Here is a 19972-nt window from a genome sequence, read left to right on the forward strand (position 1 = left end):
CCAGAAGAGGGTCATAGACTTGCACTATTTTTTTAAACACCTTTACTGAATTATCACTTGACATAAGCAAATTTACATTTATATAAAATGAATCGAACTGTTTTAACAAGTTCACATTTACAAACATTATACTTCACATATATTGCTATACATCATATAACCTAAGCAACATTACATAAATTATTCACTTCCTGCCCCCCCCTTTTTTAAACCTTCACTTATGACGTAGGCAATCGTACATTTATACAAATGAAAACAATCCACACCTACGCAGTCCTAACTGCAAAAATTTTGCATAACAAACTATACTGACACATTCCCAGTTGCAAACATTATACATCATTTATAATCTACCCAATCATTTTCATTCAAACATTACACAGCTCATTTATGGTCCTGCCTTCTTTAAAACCTCATTTCTCCCCTGCATGTATTGTTCCCACAATTCCCATTTTTTTCCTATGTAGTTTGTGCCTACCTTTTCAAAAGATCTCCATTCCAGTTGTTTTATTTCTGTATATATTCACTACTTCTAGTATAGTTGGTTTAGATTTTGATTTCCATGTTCTAGTAATTGCTTTTTTGGGGGCGGCCGCAGTGGTTAGCGTTGTCACCTCACAGCAAGAGGTTCTCCGGTTCAATCCTCGGCTGGGGTGCCTTCTGTGCGGAGTCTGCATGTCCTCCCTGTGGCCGCGTGGGTTTCCTCCGGGTGCTCCGGTTTCCACCCACATCCCAAAGACATGCTGTAGGTTTGATTGGACACTGTAAATTGGCCCTAGGTGTGAGTGTGTGCATGTGTGTGCTTTCTGTGGAAGGTTGGGTGCCGGGCTGGCAACTCGACACCGTAAAACTTCACTGCCAATCATGAGCGGACAGGTAATCCGCTGTGACGACCCCTAACCGGGAAAAGCCGAAAGAAGAAGTAGTAATTGCTTTTTTGGCAGCCACCATAATTAGAGCCAGGCCTTACTACGTCTAGGCAATTCCTATTCTGTATCATAGCTCAGAAAAATCATCTCCCTCATCACACCAGTCTGCCCACCCTGCATCTCTGACAGTGCATCCCACAAGGAATCCTTAAAGTCCGCCAACTCACTGCACTCCCAGAAAATATGTTCTCAATTACCTCTTTCTTCCCTATCCCACCTCCAACATCTACCTGAGGATAAATTCTCTGGAGTCTGCTCGGGGTATAAAATTATCTATGTAAATGTTTCCAAGCAAAAATCTTAAGTCTTCTAGACGTTGTTGCATATTTGGGAGACATTCATGTATCCTCCTATTGTTTTTTTTTTTTTTTTTTGTGAATTGCTTTTCCAACTCTCTTCTCAATCCTTTCTAACTTCCTCTGATTGATTCTAATTATCATAAAATATTTTATTTGCTGTACTAATTATTTTTTTTTTAATGGCAGCTTCTTTTCTAGATTCTGCTAAAAACTCTACCAGTGCTGGTCTTTCATGTAGGACCCCTCCCCCCATTTCTTTCTCTTTGCCTACACACTGATATCAGTCCGTCATTGGGAAGGCAATCTCTAACCTGCAGTCCAAATAAATTCTTCGCATCTTCCCAGTCTATCATCTTTCCCTCTCAAGTTATTTTCTCCCAATGCCTTGGTTCCTTTGCCAGTTTTCTCCAAAAAATTTCAGCCCCCTCTTGCCTATTGTCTATATCCCTAAGTGCTGTCATCCCTATCCCCAGAATCTCCTTTCTCCATTCCTGTGTTTGCTTAGTTCTTAAGATACTTTCTGCTACTTTATAGATATAATATTCTGTATGATTGTTGTTATTCTCCTTAAATGCCTGTATCCAACATCCCAGTCTCTCCTTGTTACTTGAGCTTCCCTCCTGTTTCATCATCATCCCTTTCCACTTTGAATTATAGTATCTGATTTTGTCCTTTTCATTCTTCGTCACTGATGGGTCTGAGATCCGATATCTGATCCATCTTGGCCACATTTCCTAGACTTCTGGATGCAAGTCTCGAGTATCTCCCTCTTCCCATAATGCATCATACTTTCCCTAACTCATCAGATCTTATTTGCCACCATTACATCCAGATGTGGTTCTTGAGTCTTGAGCGAATTTCTTTAATTATACTTCATTTTTCAAGCAGTCAGCTAAGTGCTATATTTTCTTCTTTTCTGCTTAACTATTGTTGCTGGTTAGTTTTTCTGCTTATCCTCGCTCTATTTATTTTTTTAGAGTTTCACAGGCTTCAGGGTCTGTTTCCCTTATCTCCTTTTTCCTGCCTTTACCTCTGGTGCAGTTGGCACTTCTTTCTCAACTTATTTAAAAAAAAATCCTTTCCTTATAACTTGTTAGTAGTTTAGCATTAATAGTTTATAGTTATGGTTACAGCTGTTGCTGGTTTTCAGTGTGTGTGTATTTGCCTTTTACAGTCTCTCACTTTCTTAGTGTTTGACTGTTGCAGAGAATAAAAATATCGGACAAGTTGACAAGCTTTAAGAAATGCACTTCTTGTGGGAATAAAATACCCAGTTCAGATGCCTACAAGAAGTGTATCTGCTGTTTAGGGCAAGGACACTAATGTTGACTGTGCTGTGTGTGTGGCTTTTAACCCAAGGGTCTTATCCAACAGACAGAATAAACATGTATTAAAAGGTCTTTTTTGCCAGCATCTTCTCCTTCTGTTGGGGTTCAATCCCCCCCAAAGCTTTCCATCTCTAAGAATCTCAAAAGTCGAGCTCTCTGCTTCCCAGAGGGCTTCGTCTGAGCTGAGTGAAAAGAGGCAAAAAAAGTTCTGATCCAACTGCTTCAGTCCAAGAAACAAGTCATCCTGAGATCTGACTGCTGCCTCTGATTCAACAGGACCTATACTGATTTCAGGCTCTCCGACTCCAAGTACCTCCACGTCAGATCCTAAGGCTTTGGATCAGACAGTTAGAAGCCATACACCAGTGTTTCATATGAAGCCAGTGTCTCCAACTCCCCCTTCCAAGATTCTGCAGACTTTGAGCAAATTCAGGCACCCTTTCTCAGCTTCCTCTTCTAGGTCTTCTCAAAGCTTGACAGAGGCTGATATGGACAGGGTGATGCAGAAGTTTCTCAGGGCTCAGATCCAGATAGAGGTTTTGCCTTCTCCGTCCCATCTTGGATCTGTGAGTGCTCTGTCTCATACTTTACAGACTCCTTTTCCAGTTCAACCCATGGTTTCAGAACCCCAGGATCTGGGATATCTGAGAAAGTCATTCGTAGCTCCAAGGAAGCTCCCTTCCTCTACTCCATCTTTGTCCCTGACCAGCTCTGCTCCAAATTTGTCTGACCAGAGTGAGTCTCAGAGCTCTGGGAGGTTGGCTTCAGCTCCAACCTTGTCGGAATCCATCCCTTCTTCTTAGAGTTTCGGCCCTCAACAGCTTGGGTCTGATTCTGTCTGGAGGCCTCAGATCCAGTGCTGACTCCGTTCTCTCTCCTCTGGTAGCTTCAGCTCCAAGGGAGAGGGAGGGGTTCTCTCTGGGTCCATTGGCCTTCCAGGTTGCAGAAGGGGCTTTCTGTAGAATCAGAGAACCATCTCCTCATACCTTGGATCCTCCCCTTCCCTCTTCTGGTCTGAGCACATCACTCCTGCCATAGGCCAGCCTACCCCGAGGAGCCTTCAGACTGCTTCCCCCCAGGGAATCTCCCTTTCTTCCGATACCTCCCCAGAACACCACACTGAAGAGGTCCCACAAAAGAAAAAGTGCAAGAGGAGGCATATGGACCCCCCCCCCCGAGTCCCTCCCAGAGGACACCAATTTCAATGAGGGAGAAGGATCTCCCCGATCACCACCTAAGCTTCTTTTTTGGAGACATCCTAGAACTCCTAAGGCAGAAAGGTGGCTGGTCATCCCATCCTCCACCTTCTGAGGAGTTGGTGTTACTGGAGGCTTTTGGGTGGGCCCATCTGCATCTTGGTTGTCCTCGCTGGTGGATGAACTCATATATTTAGTTTCCCGACTGGTTTGGAAGGAGATGGATATGTTCGAGCCTGTACCAAAATGCCCCGACAGGTTACTCAGTCCACTCTCCAATCATCTACACTGGAGCAAAGGCGTCTTAGTAGATGCCATCGTTGTGTCAGCAGCCACAAAAAAGGAGCTAGCTGAACAGAGCTCTACTGTTCATCCACCAAACAAGGAGTTCAGTGTGATGGACAGACATGGAAAGTGTGTTTACGCCCAGCAACTTTCACGTTGAGATTGTTAAACTATTTGGCACACTTCACCCAGTTGCGGAGAGACCTGGTTAAAGAGCTAATCAACTCTCTTCCTGAAACCATGTCTGAGGAGGATTTGAAGAAAGCATCTCCCCAGCTGGAGTCTCAAACTTCCCTTGCAAATTCCTTGATTAGGTTAATTTTGCATACTGCGGAAGGCACCTCACGAGTGGCCGATGCAGGCACAGCCATTAGGAGACCGATCTGGATGCAGCTTTGCAAATTTGCAGAACCCTTCAAGGTGTCTTTCATTAATGCCCCCTTTCATGGTTCCTCTTTGTTTGGACCATCGGTGAAAGGTACGCTTACCTGCAGCAGGCAAGAAGGAAAGACCTTGTCTGCCATGGGGATGAAGTTTTCAACTCCTCCGAGGACTTTTTCTAGGAATCAAAGAGGTGGGAAGAAAACTTGACTGAAGAAGTCTCAACTTTCTAGGACCTGCACTGAGATACTTCCTCCAGAGGCAGAAGGGGAAGTTTTAATGATAGGCACAATCCCAGAGGCAGAGGGAGGTCTGCAGAATCAAGGATTCAGAGAACCTTTCTCCAATAAGCCCTATCAGTGTTCCTGAAGCACTGCCCAGCTGTCCATCTCTTGAGGCAGTCGGGGGTCATTTATCTGTGCACCTAGATGCCTGGACAAATATAACAAACACCTGAGCACTAAGCATAATATCCAGAAGTTACTACTTTCCCTTTTCCCCTCCCCATGCAAGTCTCAGGAGGATGCTCCCCGATGTGCCACCCAGTCAGAGGGAGTATGTAATTCAAGAAGTTCAAAAGCTTATACAAAAAAGGAGTCATCCAAGTGATCCCAACCAAATAGCTAAGATTCGGAACTTATTCATGCTTCTTTTTGGTGCCAATGAAAACAGAGGACCTAAGACCAATTCTGGATCTCAGCAGCCTAAATCAGTATGTCTAGAAGTCAAAGTTCCGGATGGCTATGGTCCAGTCCATTCTACCGCTTCTACGCAAATATGATTGGATGTGCTCTATAGATCTCAAGAACGTGTACTATCATATCAAAATAGACAGATGCTCAAGGAGGCATCTGCACTTTCAGCTGGGAGCCAGTCATTACCATTTCAGAGCACTCCCTTTGGACTCACCACAACCCCTCAGGTGTTTAGCAAGTGTATGGCAGCTGTAGCAGCTCACTTGAGGCTGAAGGATTCCAGGTGTTTCCAAATCTTGACAGTTTGCTCCTTTTTGCACCAACGCGGCATCAGCCACTACAAGCCCTTGGATTGCTTAGTTCAGATCTGCAGTTCCCTTCGCATTACAATAAATATGACAAAATTGAATATGATTCTGGTTCAAAATCTAGAGTTCATAGGAACGCAACTCAACACTATTTACACAAGTGGTGTCTGTACCTCTACATCGCTTTAATATCTTTGAGACAACAAGTTCAGGACTTACTAAATATTCCTTCTTTCCCAGCGAGGTTGATACTCAGATACTAATAGCACTGGGGTCTATGTCAGCTGGCATCATCCTTCTTCCCTTGGCAAGATTTTTTATGCAAGTTCTTCAATGGACTGTGGCTGTTCAGTGGTCCGTTCTTTACCAAAAGCTGTCTGTTCCTGTCAGACTGACCTCAACCTGCAGACGTTACCTCCAATGGTGGATGCATTTAGATGACCTGTATTTGGGCAGGCCTTTTCCACCCCCCACCCCCCAATAGCCACAGTGACTACAGATGCTTCCCGTTTGGGGTGGGGAACATTGCAAGGGAAACATGCTCCAAGGCACTTGGTCCACCTCTGAGACCAAGTTGCATATCAATGCCTTCAAGAAGAGAGCAGTCATTCTAATGTTGCAAGCCTTTCAGGAAATTCTCCTTTTGGGAACTATTATTATTCATATGGACAATATGTCAGTGGTCTGGTATGTCAACAAACAAGGCAGAACCTGATCCTACCCGTTATGCAGAGAAGCCATGAGAGTTTGGGAATGGGCAATCTCTTCAAGCTGCTTTTAATTGCAGTCCCCTCCTAACTTATTACAAACCTTCCTCCAACCCCTCTCACCCTACATATCTGAAGAGTAGGGCCTCAAATCCTTGTCTGAGGCAAAAAACACAGCCTCTGTGGGACCGGACAACATCCCAGGCTGTCTTCTAAACAGGCTAAAACATAAATTAGCATTACCATTAAGAATCCTTTTCACTCATAGCCTTAACCACAGGCTTTGTTCCTGCTGAATGGAGCAGTAGTTGTTCCACTCCATAAAGGTGACCTAGCAACAGACCCGGGGAATTACAGACCCATAAGCCTGACCAGCCTCATCTATAAGGCCATGGAATGTATCATTATGAACCTCAAAATTAAAGACATAGATGACCTCCAAACCCTGGATCCTACACCCAATTCAGCTTCGTCAAGGGTAGATCCTGCCTGTTAAATCTGGTGGACTTCTATGAAAATGTGACCAGGGCCATTGACAATGCAGATCTGTGCACACAGCATACCTTGACTTGGCAAAGGCTTTCGACTCAATTCCACATTCAGGCATTACAAATAAACTTAGCAAACTGAATGTAAACCCCTTCATTGTAAGATGTGTGCCAACTGGCTCACAAGCCGGATACACGCTATCAAAGTGGGTGACACCACATCAACCAGCAGACCTGTTACCAGCAGCGTGCCACAGGGGTCCGTGCTGGGCCCCCTACATTTTGGTAAATACTTCTCGGAAGTTCAGGTTAAAACTAAGGGGTTGTGGCTGGCCACGTTTGTAGATGATTGCAAACTAGGTGCAATCATTGAATTCCTAAATGATGTCAGTATACTCCAGGAGAGTCTCACACAGACCAAAGACTGGTGTATTAGTCACAGTCTCAAACCGAATGCAAAGAAATGCATCATCATTTCCTTTGGCAGAAACAGTTTCCTTTCACACTATGAAATCAACAATACCCTAAGTACTCAGGAAATGGTGAGGGACCTGGGATCGCAAGTTGACTGCAACCTTAACTTCGACCACCATGTGTGTACTGTAGTAAGGAATGTTTTCTACATAGCACACTTGATTAGTAAAGGAATCGCCTCAAGAGCAAAAGAGGTTATAACTCCTCTATACTCGGCACTAATCTGGTGCATAATTGAGTATAATGCCCTGTTTGGCATGTACCATACAAAGCACCTGCAGCAACTGGAGAGACCTCAAATGTTTCTAACAAAGAAGATCAAGGGGCTCCACCATATGCCTTACACATATTGACTAAAGTCCCTGTCATTGTACTCCGTGTCATATAGACTTCTTAGGGGAACCTTATGCCTGGCCTGCAGAGCAATCCAGACCCAAACCTAATGAACTGCTGCATATCAGTAAATCAAACAGTACTAGGGCTACCCATTCCAGGGACCTAAATATGGCCTGGAACTTAAATATGACATGCTGGAGGAGATTTATCTCCCAGCGACTGCCACGTCATTAGAACAAGTACCAACCCATGTAAAACAGAGCACCTCTTTGATGCTGTTCAAGAGGAACCGGGACAAGTGGATGGGGCACTGTAAATTTTTACCGGGGATAGCGCATACAACCCTCCTGGACATGGACAGTCATTTTCATGTTATTACATTGTCATGAAAAGGCTAGGTTTAAAATTACCTCCAAGTTGATAGCCTAGTAATCTCCTATAATCCTGTGATTATTTGTACCAGAAGTTTCTTAAGCTCCATTATAGCAGTTTTAGGTGGAATATAAAAACATGCCAGTGTATTCCTTCTCCCTTGCCAGTAGGCCCTTAGCAGTACAAATCTGCCGTTATTATCTTTTTTAATCCTCTTCTATCACTGTTGTAGCACCTCTTTCAATTAATATTAGTACTCATGTTTTTCTCTGTCCCGGGTATTCTACTGAATAACCATCCTGAAAACCTTTCTTTATAAAATTCACATGTTCAGTTCTTTCCAAGTGTCTCTCCTGTAACATAGCTATTTGCACAGTACATTTTTTTAATATAGTTCACTGTTCTTTCTTTTTTTTTATTTATTTGTGAAACCATTGACATTTAAAGACATTACAGAAAGCATTGTTGTATTAAAAAGTTATTCCTGCCTTTTATGTGTAACACCTTTTTTGTTAAATGTCTAGTTCCAACTTTGTGTTACATGCATACACTGTTTGGCAGGTTGAACTTTTACATAGTTGTTTCTTGTCATGTCCATTTGTGCCTATGTCATTGTGATGTTCCTACTCTGAGCCAGTGGTCAAGGAGCCTCAATCCACACCACTGACATAGGTGAGGGACATTCACAGGGGACAGTATTTCCACATGCAGCTCTCTGTACCAAGTACAATTTCCCTTAAGAGCACAAAGAAAACACACTCAGTCCTGGTGCAGGATTTCCCTTTCTCTCTCTCCAGGCCCCAAATAATACTCCCCACTGGCCATGGCTGTAGAATTGAGTCCTCAGCCAAGTGTTCCAACCCAAGTCCTCCACCACCTTCTCCGTGAAACCAGTGCTCTGTGTCTCTGCTGCATGTAGCTGACACACACTCACCTGGGAAAGGCTGACAAAGATTTACCAGCTATGCCCTTTCTGCCCAGACTATAAGATAGATACTGCCACCAGAACACTCCAAAGCCAGCAATTCTAAGGCTGTTACCAGGGTATTTATATTTAGTAAAATTAGCACTTAAACAAATGATAGTATTTTGATCAAATGGAAGGCTTTCAGGAGTGGCTACATTGTTACCAAATAAATACAAGTACTCTCAAAGGTTAAAATGTTCCATATAAGAGCAGTCACAATGAAAAGTTTAAATATATTTAATAAATAATAAAAGAGTATGAAAATGCCAAATATCTTTTTACAGTAAACATCAGAGTGTCAGTCACAGGAAATATTAAAAATATCACTGATGGAAAGGTTCACATAGATACAGAAAAACTATACTTAACTAATCTCACTGTATTTTCCAGACTGATTAAAGAATACTGTTCCCTAGTGCACTTACTAGAGCAAGGCAAGATGATGTAGGTGAGTGATCCTTCTTGTCAGGTTTCAAAAACAAACTGTTCTGAGAATTCTGTGTCATGTAGTATTAAAATATAATTTCAGTACTGTGTTACAGAATAACATCACATACATCCGGTCATCTGATTTCTGGTTCCCACACTACTCTTTTACTAGAAACTGAGTCAGTATTTTGCAAATATGTGTCACCATACACACAGATAGAGCTTTGTTAAGATGTGTTCTAGCATCTGGAAGTGGAAGCTATAAAACCATTTCAAAATTTTCCACCCTTCAGTGTAGCAATTAGGTCACCCGGCCCTAAGGACAATACAGTAGGATTCCTAGCCTGGTTTTCACAGACATTTCATCTCTGGCTGCAGTCAGAACTGTAAAATACAATCTTTATGACATAAACAAGGTAATTTAATTTCAGACCATTTTTCAAAGTTAGCTGGACTAAGATTAACCTCTTCTCTTCCAGTAACCTCTGTTACAATATATTAATTTCAACAGTTACATTACAGTCTTACATACAGCTGTATTTCTTTTTTGTCCAGCAGGACCCACTGTTGGTGCATTTTTAACACCAGCAGCTTTATAAATACATTTTCAACACAAGCACCTGTACAAAACAGTTTGATATACAAATGACATATAATTCTTTTCAAAACTCCAGCTAGCTATCTATGCTGGCATATGTTACACATCCACTGTCGTACTTCTCCTGGCATAGCTGGCAATACCTCACATCATCATGGTCACATCATACAAAACATTTTGTTTTATTGAAAGCCCTCAAAGAAAACAAACAAATCCACAGTACCCCCCCAAAAAAAAATGTATTAATTTAATACTAACACACAAAACTATGTACATCTAGAAATATTGAAGTTTTACCATCCTAATAGGAACAGATGTCCCAAACTGGCTGCTACATGCAGAGACTTGAGTTAACCTAAAAGAAACGTTATCCATGCTAAGACGCATGGTGCAGTCTGTGCTTCTAAGTGCAGACTGGTTTTGTCTTATATTTGTAGCACTTCCAGCTGGGAAAACCCTTGAATGCTTTTTATCTCCTAGCCAGTTTCTTTTTTCTTCTTTCCCCAGCCAATTGTTCTCCACCAGACTGTAACCAATTTCCCTTTATCAGATTGTCTTTATAGAGGAACGAGAACCAGAGACAGCCAATTTCTCATTATTAGATTGTCTCCATGGAGACATGAGAACCAGACAATTTCTCTTTATCAGATTGTTTCTATGGAGACATGAGGGATAGATACAGAATTTCTGCTAAGCATACATTCATTTGCTAGAAAAAAGCCTAAGAGTATTCAATATTTTTTCATTTACTTGCTTTCTCTTTAAACTTGTTACTAAATAAATCTTTAATCCAGTCATTCCCCCATGCAAGAATGAGAAGAAGCACATTTTATGTATATATAATATATATATGGGTCCCCTACATGTGGTCGACATTTCATAATGTCGAAGACCATATGACTGAGACCATATGTTCGACATTTGAAATACCAACCATGTGGAACCAGCATCTCCGTACAGTGCAGAATGGAAAGATTTCCATTTCTCCACTGTAGTGCGATCTCGGAGTTGGTATATTTAAGTTAAAGAGGTGTGGGGGGCTGCCTCCCTGCTAGTAGTTTGAAGGTAAGTTGCTGTTTTTTTTTTTTTTTTTTTTTACATTACATGGTCGACATTTTGGTCTTCGACATTATGAAACTTTACTTTATAGCATGCAAAGAAAACCATACACCACAAAAATAGTACTATTGCGATAAAAATGTTTTATCCCCTCTGTTCCCCTCTCCAAAGCATTTTTCCGAACATTTATGACATGAAGTAGGGAATATACATGAGTTCCCCCCACAAGTCCAACAAATTCTGAAAAAAATCCAATGTTTCCCGATTTTCTTGTTCTGTCATATTTTACAAATATCAGTATTGCATTGTAATTCCACATTGTTACTGGTTTTATTACTGTTCATCTCTGTCTCCCATATCCTCTCTCTACTTCATTTCCAACTTGCTCTTGATTCTTCTAGTCATCTCCTGTGCTCACTTCCTTCTCTCCAGTATTTTCCATTGAAACACTGGAAAAGGTTTCACAGGTACAGTCTCTCTCTCGCCTTTATTACTAGAAGAAAAGTAATCAGAATCTCCTGTTTCACAGCTCACTTTTTGTTGGACAAACGTTTGTATTTCCTTATTAGCATGTACTTTATCAAAAAATTATTTTTGTCCCATTTTGTCCCTCCAGGGAAGAATACATGGAAGACAGCTGGACACAGCAGTTTGAATCTCACACCTACACCTCAACATTCCCTGAATAGTGGAATAAATTTACTCCTCTCCTGCCTTGTGTACAATGAGTAGTCATTCTCCACAAACACTGTGCTGTATCCCACTTTTAGTATTTTGTCCTCCTGCCACAGTTTTGTCAGAATCAACTCCTTCTGTTGGTAGGATTACATCTTTACTATTAATGTTGTAGCATACACACAATATGCCCTTTCAACTAACAACTCCTGCTGTGGATTACCAGTCCAGTTGCTTATTTGTACTTTCATAAAATTAATGCAGCTTGTTCCTTCCAGCTTCTCTGGTATAGCTGAAAATCTCATGTTTTCCCTACATGCTTTGTCCTCTAATTCTATTATTTTTTAAAACATCTCTTTCTGGAGCAGTTTCACATTCAGCCAGCTTTTTCTTCATTTCAACCTCGGATATTTGCAGCTTTATCACTTCATCTGAATGTCTGTCTAAATCTTCTTCCATTTTTCCAGCCTTTCGTTTTTTGTGTTGATATACTCCATCAGTGTTTTGTTTATTTTAACCAGGTTTTTATGCAGTTGTCTTGTATCTTCCTGTAGGTTACTGGAAGTCATGTCTGGAGGTTGCATTGTTTTTTGCTGAACAGCTGTAGAATTTCCCTAGTCAGTGTTTCTTCCTCACTTTTTGTAGCTGATTTTTTTCCAGGAGCTCTGTATTTCTCTTTTCCTGGCATGCAGGCAGTACACTTATTAGTCAGTTACTGAAAATTACCCAAAAACACTTACTGTACTGGCCTTCTCTGTTGAGTTTCTGTTTTCACACTGGGAGAACTAGAGTTCATAGGTTCATAGGTAGGTACTAGGCTATCAGCCCTAGGGCCCATACAAGCCTAGCCAAAAAATGTACCCTGGCTTTCGCCACCCAAGAAAATTATTTTCCTGTGCCCCTGTCGAGCAGAGCCACAGAAGTGATCCTCAGGGTGAATTTCCCATTTCCCATCCAATCATCAAGATTTTTCTTGAAGAGTGCTAATGAGGAGCTCTGTTTGACATAGATAGAGTATGGGAAGTCTCTGGGACAGGAATCTATTCCTCCAGCATGTTCTCTTTATTGTGGTGACAAGGTTTAGGTCCCTAGAGCGTGTAGCACGGAGGGATTGGGATTTCTTTAAGTGGAGCATGTCCAACAGCTCTGGGTTTGACATAGCTTTGTATGTTAGGCAGAGATCGCCCCTGAGTAGGCGATATGCGATGGAGTAAAGCTGTAGTTTTTTGAGACGGTCTGCATAGGGCATCTGTTTGAGGCCAGTAATCCTCTTTGTGAGGTATTTCTGTGGTCTTTCCAGTTGTAGATGTCTTGCGAGGTACATACGAAAAGGGGCGTTGTACTCTATAATGGGTTTAATGAGTGATGAGTAGAGGGGAACAATGACCTCTTTTTTTCTGGATGAGAATCCTTTTGTGATGAGATGAGCCACGTAGAAGGATTTCCTGACCACTGTGGCGATGTGATTATCAAAGGAGAGACTACTGTCCACCTGTGTCCCAAAGTCTCTTATCACATTTTCAGCATTAAGTAGACTACCAGCTATGTGGTAGTTCATGGGTACAGAGTTTTTACCAAAGGGGATGACAATACACTTTTTGGCATTGAGCTTCAGGCCATGGCTTTGACACCAGGTATCTGTCTCAGTGAGGCCCTTTTGTAGTTTGTCCACATTGTTAGGAGTTTCGATTATGGCTCCTAGTTTGAAATCATCTGCAAACTTTGTTAGCCAAAGAAAGCTGCTGCTCAGTGTGCAGCCATCTTGGAAGTCCCAGAGACTCATGCTATTAAAGCCTTCTTTGAACCTTAGAAATTTAGTTCCTCACCTGGCCACACTTTTACCAAAAATCTAACCACTGCACTGTAAAGATTCACCTCACTCCCAAAACACGCACAAAAGGCTAAAAATACTCCTCAAAGTCTTTCTTTTGTGCAAGTTTTTGGAGCACAGCTGATCTTTATAGCGTGATGGTTAGTTTTTTAGTTATTTTACACACTGCTGAATTCTTCAGTGTTTTTTTTTCATACTTTTAACTTGGGTTGTAACATAGGAGGAGGAGATGGAGTTGATAAGAAAATAAATGGGACGACACAAAAAGTGGTAAGGCACATGAATCATATGGTATGGAAATAAAAGTTTATAAGAACTGGAAAGAAGACTTTAGTAGAGGTTCTGTGGTGTTAATTATGTTATGTGCACTGCTCAAACTCCAGAATCATGAAAACAGTGTTGCAGTTGTTAAAAGCTTGGAAAGACACCACTCAGTTGGAATCCTATAGACCAAATCTACCTGTCGAATGACAGTTGTAAATTATTTGCACCATTACTGACTAAGAGCTTAACAAGTACATTTATCAAGCTTATACACCATGAACACACTGAGTTTGTCTCTAGAACAATGTTTGACAATTTGATTAAAACTTCTTTGGTAATAGAAGATGCAACTATATCAACTAAGCCATTACTGGTGGATATAATGGATAGAGAAAAGGGATTTCATTTTGTAGACCGGACAGTTCTCTGTGCAGTTTTAAGGTATGTGGGATTTCCCCATCAGTTTGAAGGTAGTGATGACATTGTATAATGATAAGGCAAGAATAAAAGTGGGCACAGGGAATCTGGGCATATACAAGACAGGGTTTCCCATTTTTCATTTACTTTTCACATTAAACTTGGAGCCACCAGCCGTGATATTAATGCAGTGTGCTGTAAGTAGTACACTGTATGAAATAAGCAATGCAAAATGGCATTTTATGCAAATTATGTCTTGGAATATCTGTTTTTGACTGTGATGAAGATTTATGAGTGGTGTTCTCAGAATTTGTGGAGATTTCAAGATGCAAAATTAGCACACAAAAAGCAAAAGCTGTAGAAATGAATGATCGACTAGGTCCTGAAATAATGAGGGGAATACCCCCTATGGTTTACCTAGGTATAAAACTAACTAGTTCATAGTTAAAGGTATACCTGTGCTCAGGCCAGATGCCATGGTAGAATGCAGACTTCACATTTGCAGAGTATACTAAGTGGCCAGCCCAAGAGTGTAGTTATATCTTAAGTGTATTTATAGATTTGGAGTTATGTTTATGAATTTGGAGCTTATTTTGTAAACGAGCAATGTTGTGAGATTTTGAAACATCTTACAATTCTACAAGAACCAGGATGGCAGGAAATGTCTTGTTAATTATTTTCTTGTAATAATCTTTTGGAAAACATTAACTCCAAACCTAGCAAGATTCTTAACTCCTCATTATATAAATCTTTGAACCCTAAGCATAATCCCCCCTCTTATAAAGCGGTTGTCTAGGGAAAATAAACCCAAGAGATGAAGTCTAAGATTTTGAACATCACATAGGCATTGGGGAATCCGCGGTGGTGCAGCGGTAGCGTTGTTGCCACACAGCAAGAGGTTATCCTGTTCAATTCTTGGCTGGAGTGTGGGGAGTGCCTTCTGTGTGGAGTCTGCATGTCCTCCCCACGGTTGGGTGGCCATTCCAAAAACATGCGTAAATGGGCATTCCTTCGTTGAAGGTTGAATGTGAAGTTGGCACCTCGGCGTTCGTCAAAATCTACTGCCAATCATTAGTGGACCGGAGTTCCGCTGTGGCGACCCCTAACCGGGAAAAGCCGAAAGACAACAACAACATAGGCATCGGGGGAAAATGTAATGTATTTGTACTTCTGTGTCACAGATTTTAGTACACGCTGTAATATTTATCATTAGTAATAGCTGATGCTAAATTGATATAATCTGCATATTTGGTAATCCAAATATGTTTGTGTAGTTCTCTGACAAAAGTTTGGATTATTTTGGAAGATGGAAAGGGATATGTTCTCATGTGGCAGTGACTTTACAGTGGTTTGTTTTACCGTTTGTTAATTTTCTGTGTAATATATATAGAAAAAAGAAAATAAATAGGTTGCAAATTTCCTTTGTCAAGGTGAGAAATCAAGGATCAGTTGAAACGTTATAATGCTGTTCCATTCCAAATTGGGTTGGCAATCCTTGATTTTGAATTAGACACAGTGGCAGCAAGGTGCATTTCTTATGCTTATCAAAATTGAGCTTTAAGACCGCTTGAAAAGACACAACATAAGGAAAGATAAGAGGGTTAAAAATGCCATATGTAATGCTGAAGAAAAAAAAAAGAGAGAAACAGATGGGGGAAATCTTGGAGTGATATTACAGATTTTAAGGAGAACTAGGTGGTGGTGAAGGAGATGAAAACAGTACATCACCATTTGGCATAAGTAAGCACTTGGGGTCCTGTTATAATGGACATGAACAGGAAATTAAAACATTAAGATTTAATATATCAGGACTAGATGATAAATTCAGGGAAAATATTTGCGTGATAAACAAATTGGAGCTAGGTCTTCTGGGCAGCGGTGCTTAAAGATTTGTATGGGTGACTGGTTACAGTTTTTGAATAAATCAAACTACTCTGTGAAGAAGATTGGTTCTTGTGGATTAACTAGCCAGTGGGAACTAGGACTGAACTTCGAGGTGAGAAGGGGGTGTTTATTCAACTATAGAAAATGTTGGTGGGTGTCCTGAAGACAGAGATGAATGAATAAGGATTGAAATGGGAGAGGAGTTTGCACACAGTCTCAGAAAGGAAGATAAGCAGAGTTGGTTTCTATTCCTGTATACGCTTCTAGATCCAGATGGTTCAAAGTCTTCAGATGGCAATGCTTAAGTATTTCCTTCTAAGCTGATAAGGATGTTTCATTCAGTCTTTGATGGAAATGTAAGTACAAGCTAGGGGGTTGGATGCATATATTTTGGGAATGTGACATTTTTAATAGTTAAAAAAACAAACTTCAGAAAGTATGTATATGGCGTAAACAACTTAATATTTCTAAAATGGATTATATCCTATATAACTTTTAACTTTTTTGGATAGATCAGACACTGTACTTTTTAATCTTTTAATAGTAGCAGCAAAGAAAGCTGTAACACATAAATGGAAGCAAGTTGCAGCAACAGTAAAAGATGTAATTGAGATAATACAACAAACCCAAAACTCGAAATGTTTAACAAAATATAAGGTTAAACAAAAGACATTGAGCAAATGGATGGCTTGATCTTTTGAGAATGTGAAGTTATGCTCCTAGTTGGGAAGCTGTATATAATGACTGGAGGGAATGCTGCCTGAGAGAAGGTCTGTACCAAGTAAAGACTTTAAAGTATTATAGAAATGACTGATAATGGGGTTTTAGGGATGTACAAAAGTGTATGAAAATGTAAACAAAAAAGGTTAATTGTATGTGATAGGACTGATTCTTACTATTTAAAATATGCTTATTGTGTGGTTTATCATAATCACCAACCCCCTTGATCTTATTTTTTTCCAGTAAAAAAAAGGCCAAGGTTCATATTTGTTTCAGTTTGTTGTAAAAGGATGTGCTCTCAGGTTTTCAGGTCCCTGGCAATACAGAAGCTTGTCTCAGCACAAACTAAGGAAGTCTTTTTTTGCCCCTGGCTGGGGTTATATTTAGCATAATTTCAAAGGGGGCTCTTGGTTGGTACATGACGAATCTTGGAGTCCCTTCACATCTCTGCAACTCAGTTTCCTTACACCTAGTATTCAGTGACTTTGCTGTTAGTGTACATTGTACAGGTGATTAAATTAGACATAAGTGTTCAGAGTCTGACAATCTGCACTTGGTCAGAGTCCTGTTGATTACTCACCAGGTTCATCTCCTGATTTAGATCCTGTAATCCTTCTGGACCTTCTATCTATAGTGTTTGTGGTGATTGAATCTGCTAAAAAGCTTTCTTATCAGGAGATGCAGTTTGCCAAATGGAAGAGACTCTTTTGTGCAGAGAAGTTTCCTGAGCCTCCCCAATCTGGCAAGTATGCAAGCACTTCTGGCTTATTTCATGAACCTGTTATGTATTTGATCTCAGTTATTCCACAATCAGGACATATGTCATCTATTTCTGCCTGTCCGTGTTTCATGGAGAGTAGGATTATACTCCAGCACTATTTTTGTCAAGCAAGTTTTTACTGCTTTTCTGAATTTTCTGTCCTCAATTGAACCATATCTCTTCATTTAGAAGGAATGGTTGTATCTTAAAATTAACTGAAATTTTCACCCAGAAGGGTTTTCTGAGTTGACTGCAAGTCAATCTGTCCATCTCCTAGTTTTGCAGTATCAGAAACCAGTCTGGCAGCTCAGGTTTTACCTAGAATAAATTCATAAATTTTCTTTGAAGGGGTGAACCAGACAATGGAGAATGCTGCTATCAGATGCTACTGTCTGCTGACTTTAAGCATTTCTACATTACAAGCATTTGTGCCTTGACCACTTGCTTGTTGGTTCATACCCTAATTAATGATTATTGTTGGACAGTAACTTTAGAGATTCAGGGCTTAGTGTGGTGCTTCATCGCTTGGCCAATTTTCCAACTTCTGCCTTCATGGAGTTTTTATACCATTTGTTAGTATTCCAAATTACAGACCCACAAAAGAGGGTCCCAGCATCAGTTGATATAGATATGACATATTTTTGCCATATCTGTGTCTGAACACTCCTAAGTGGGTCAAAGTTACCATCACACACCATCCCTTGGTACCTGGCCAGGGAACCTGGAGAAATAACGCATCATGTATGATTGGAACTGGAATAATTACCAATGAATGGACAAACATAGCTCACTAAAAAAATTGGAAATGTTCAATCTGCATAAAAATGAATGTAGCTTTGATATGGGAGTGTGTGTGTGTGTGTGTGTGTGTGTGTGTGTGTATATATATATATATATATATATATATATATATAGGTGTGTGTGTGTTTGTCACGTATATATGTACACACAGTTGTATATACATATAAAAACTTCTCAAAAATACTACAAGACTTCCTCTGGTGAGAAAAAGAAAACACACAAACCAAACATCTCCAAATAAACTCAGATCAAAGAAAAACAAGAAACGAGGGGTAAATTCTATTATTAAAAACACTTTTTTAATAAAAACAAATGTAAGTGTTTTCTTCTCCAATAAGGTTGATACGAGGCTTCATCGGGCTAGTTGACCAAAACCAACACTCTGAATATCAAATACAAGGACTAATTCCCATTGGCTAATGTCATCACATGTTCAAATTTCAAAAGCCCTTTTCCTCTTTAGAAAACATTTAAAGTTACCTGTGCATTTAAACCAAAACCCGTGGTTGCATTTAAAACTACCTGCCATTTGTATTCAAGATAATCTAAAGAAAATGACTGAATTGCAACCATTATCTTTGGAATGCTATATTTAGACATTCCAAAGAGGGAGGGCAGATGACTGTGGAACTTGATTTGCAGTCCATTTGCTGTGTGTCATATCATGACAGGGGTGCAGATAATTGAGGATCTGCTGTAGATCATGTGTTATCCTGAGTACCTTTAACATCTTTCCTTTCACATGTTCGTCCTTTCTAATGAAAACAGAAAACAGCGAATTGTACTTAGTGATTTAAGGGTGGTCAAGAAGCAAATCTGATAACAGAACCTTTGCATTTGTAAATAGTGTTTTGTAAAAATCATATAAAAATCCTTCTATTTATAATTCCAGCACCAAGCCTTACAGAGCTGTTCTTTTTCAGATTGGTGTTACTGAAACTGGATTACAGCACACAATCCTGCAGCTGGTTCGGAAGAGGCTAGAGCAAGCAGCTGCACTTCCAGGTAAATTAAAAGGTGTCATGAAATTATATTATTTATTTGTTGAAAGCTACAGATTATTTGTTGACTGAATTATATCCCTGAAAATAACCTTGTTCCAAATGATTCCTAGAGGCAGCAGACAGGACATGTGAAAGATATACAGAACTTAAGACAGAGGTTGTTGTGGGATAACAACATCCCCAGATTGAGTTAAAACAAAGTTTACTTAAGTATTTCCATCACCCAAGAAAGACTGTTTACCCCTGATACATCCTGGGAGCAAATCAGAAGCATTTTCATTTACTATCACTTAAGTGATTGAAACAGTCACTTTATTCAGTGTGGTCCAATCCTGGAATTGGTATATTTACAGAAGGGATTATGCAAAGGTTGTAACCTACTCAGTGAAATTGCTCTTTTAATAAAAATGTTACGAACCCACATCTCCTAGTCTAAACTGAGGTTGTCACATATTTCCATCACTGAAAATGAGCTTTTATCAACCCTCTTGAACTTATGAACTGGATTAATTTTACTGAAAAGAATCTCATTAAGCATATTTAAATATACAGCCAAGTTACTGAATGAGTAGACTCATCCTTTACAAATCCAGGTCATAGAAACTAGGGGAAATAGGCTACTCTAAACTGTGCATATATGCTCTATCAGCATGCATATTATTGAAAGGTGGGTGTAAACCAGAGCACTCAGAGAAAGCCTAATGCAGACAGAACGTGCAGAATAGTAATGCCTGGTTAGGCTGTGTGTTCTAGGACCTAACTAGA

General features: G+C 40.2%; 1 protein-coding gene across 1 annotated transcript in view; it reads left to right on the forward strand.

The window, feature by feature from the left end:
* Positions 1-19972, forward strand: part of LRSAM1 (leucine rich repeat and sterile alpha motif containing 1) — a gene marked incomplete in the record, with an annotated part of 1381442 nt that overhangs the window by 1187033 nt on the left and 174437 nt on the right. The window contains 1 exon segment of the mRNA XM_044058294.1: positions 19127-19208. Within this exon segment, the coding sequence (XP_043914229.1) occupies positions 19127-19208 (82 nt within the window).

Source organism: Protopterus annectens, chromosome 16.part0 (assembly GCF_019279795.1).
Source record: "Protopterus annectens isolate FY-2018-M chromosome 16.part0, PAN1.0, whole genome shotgun sequence".
Lineage (NCBI taxonomy): Eukaryota > Metazoa > Chordata > Ceratodontiformes > Protopteridae > Protopterus > Protopterus annectens.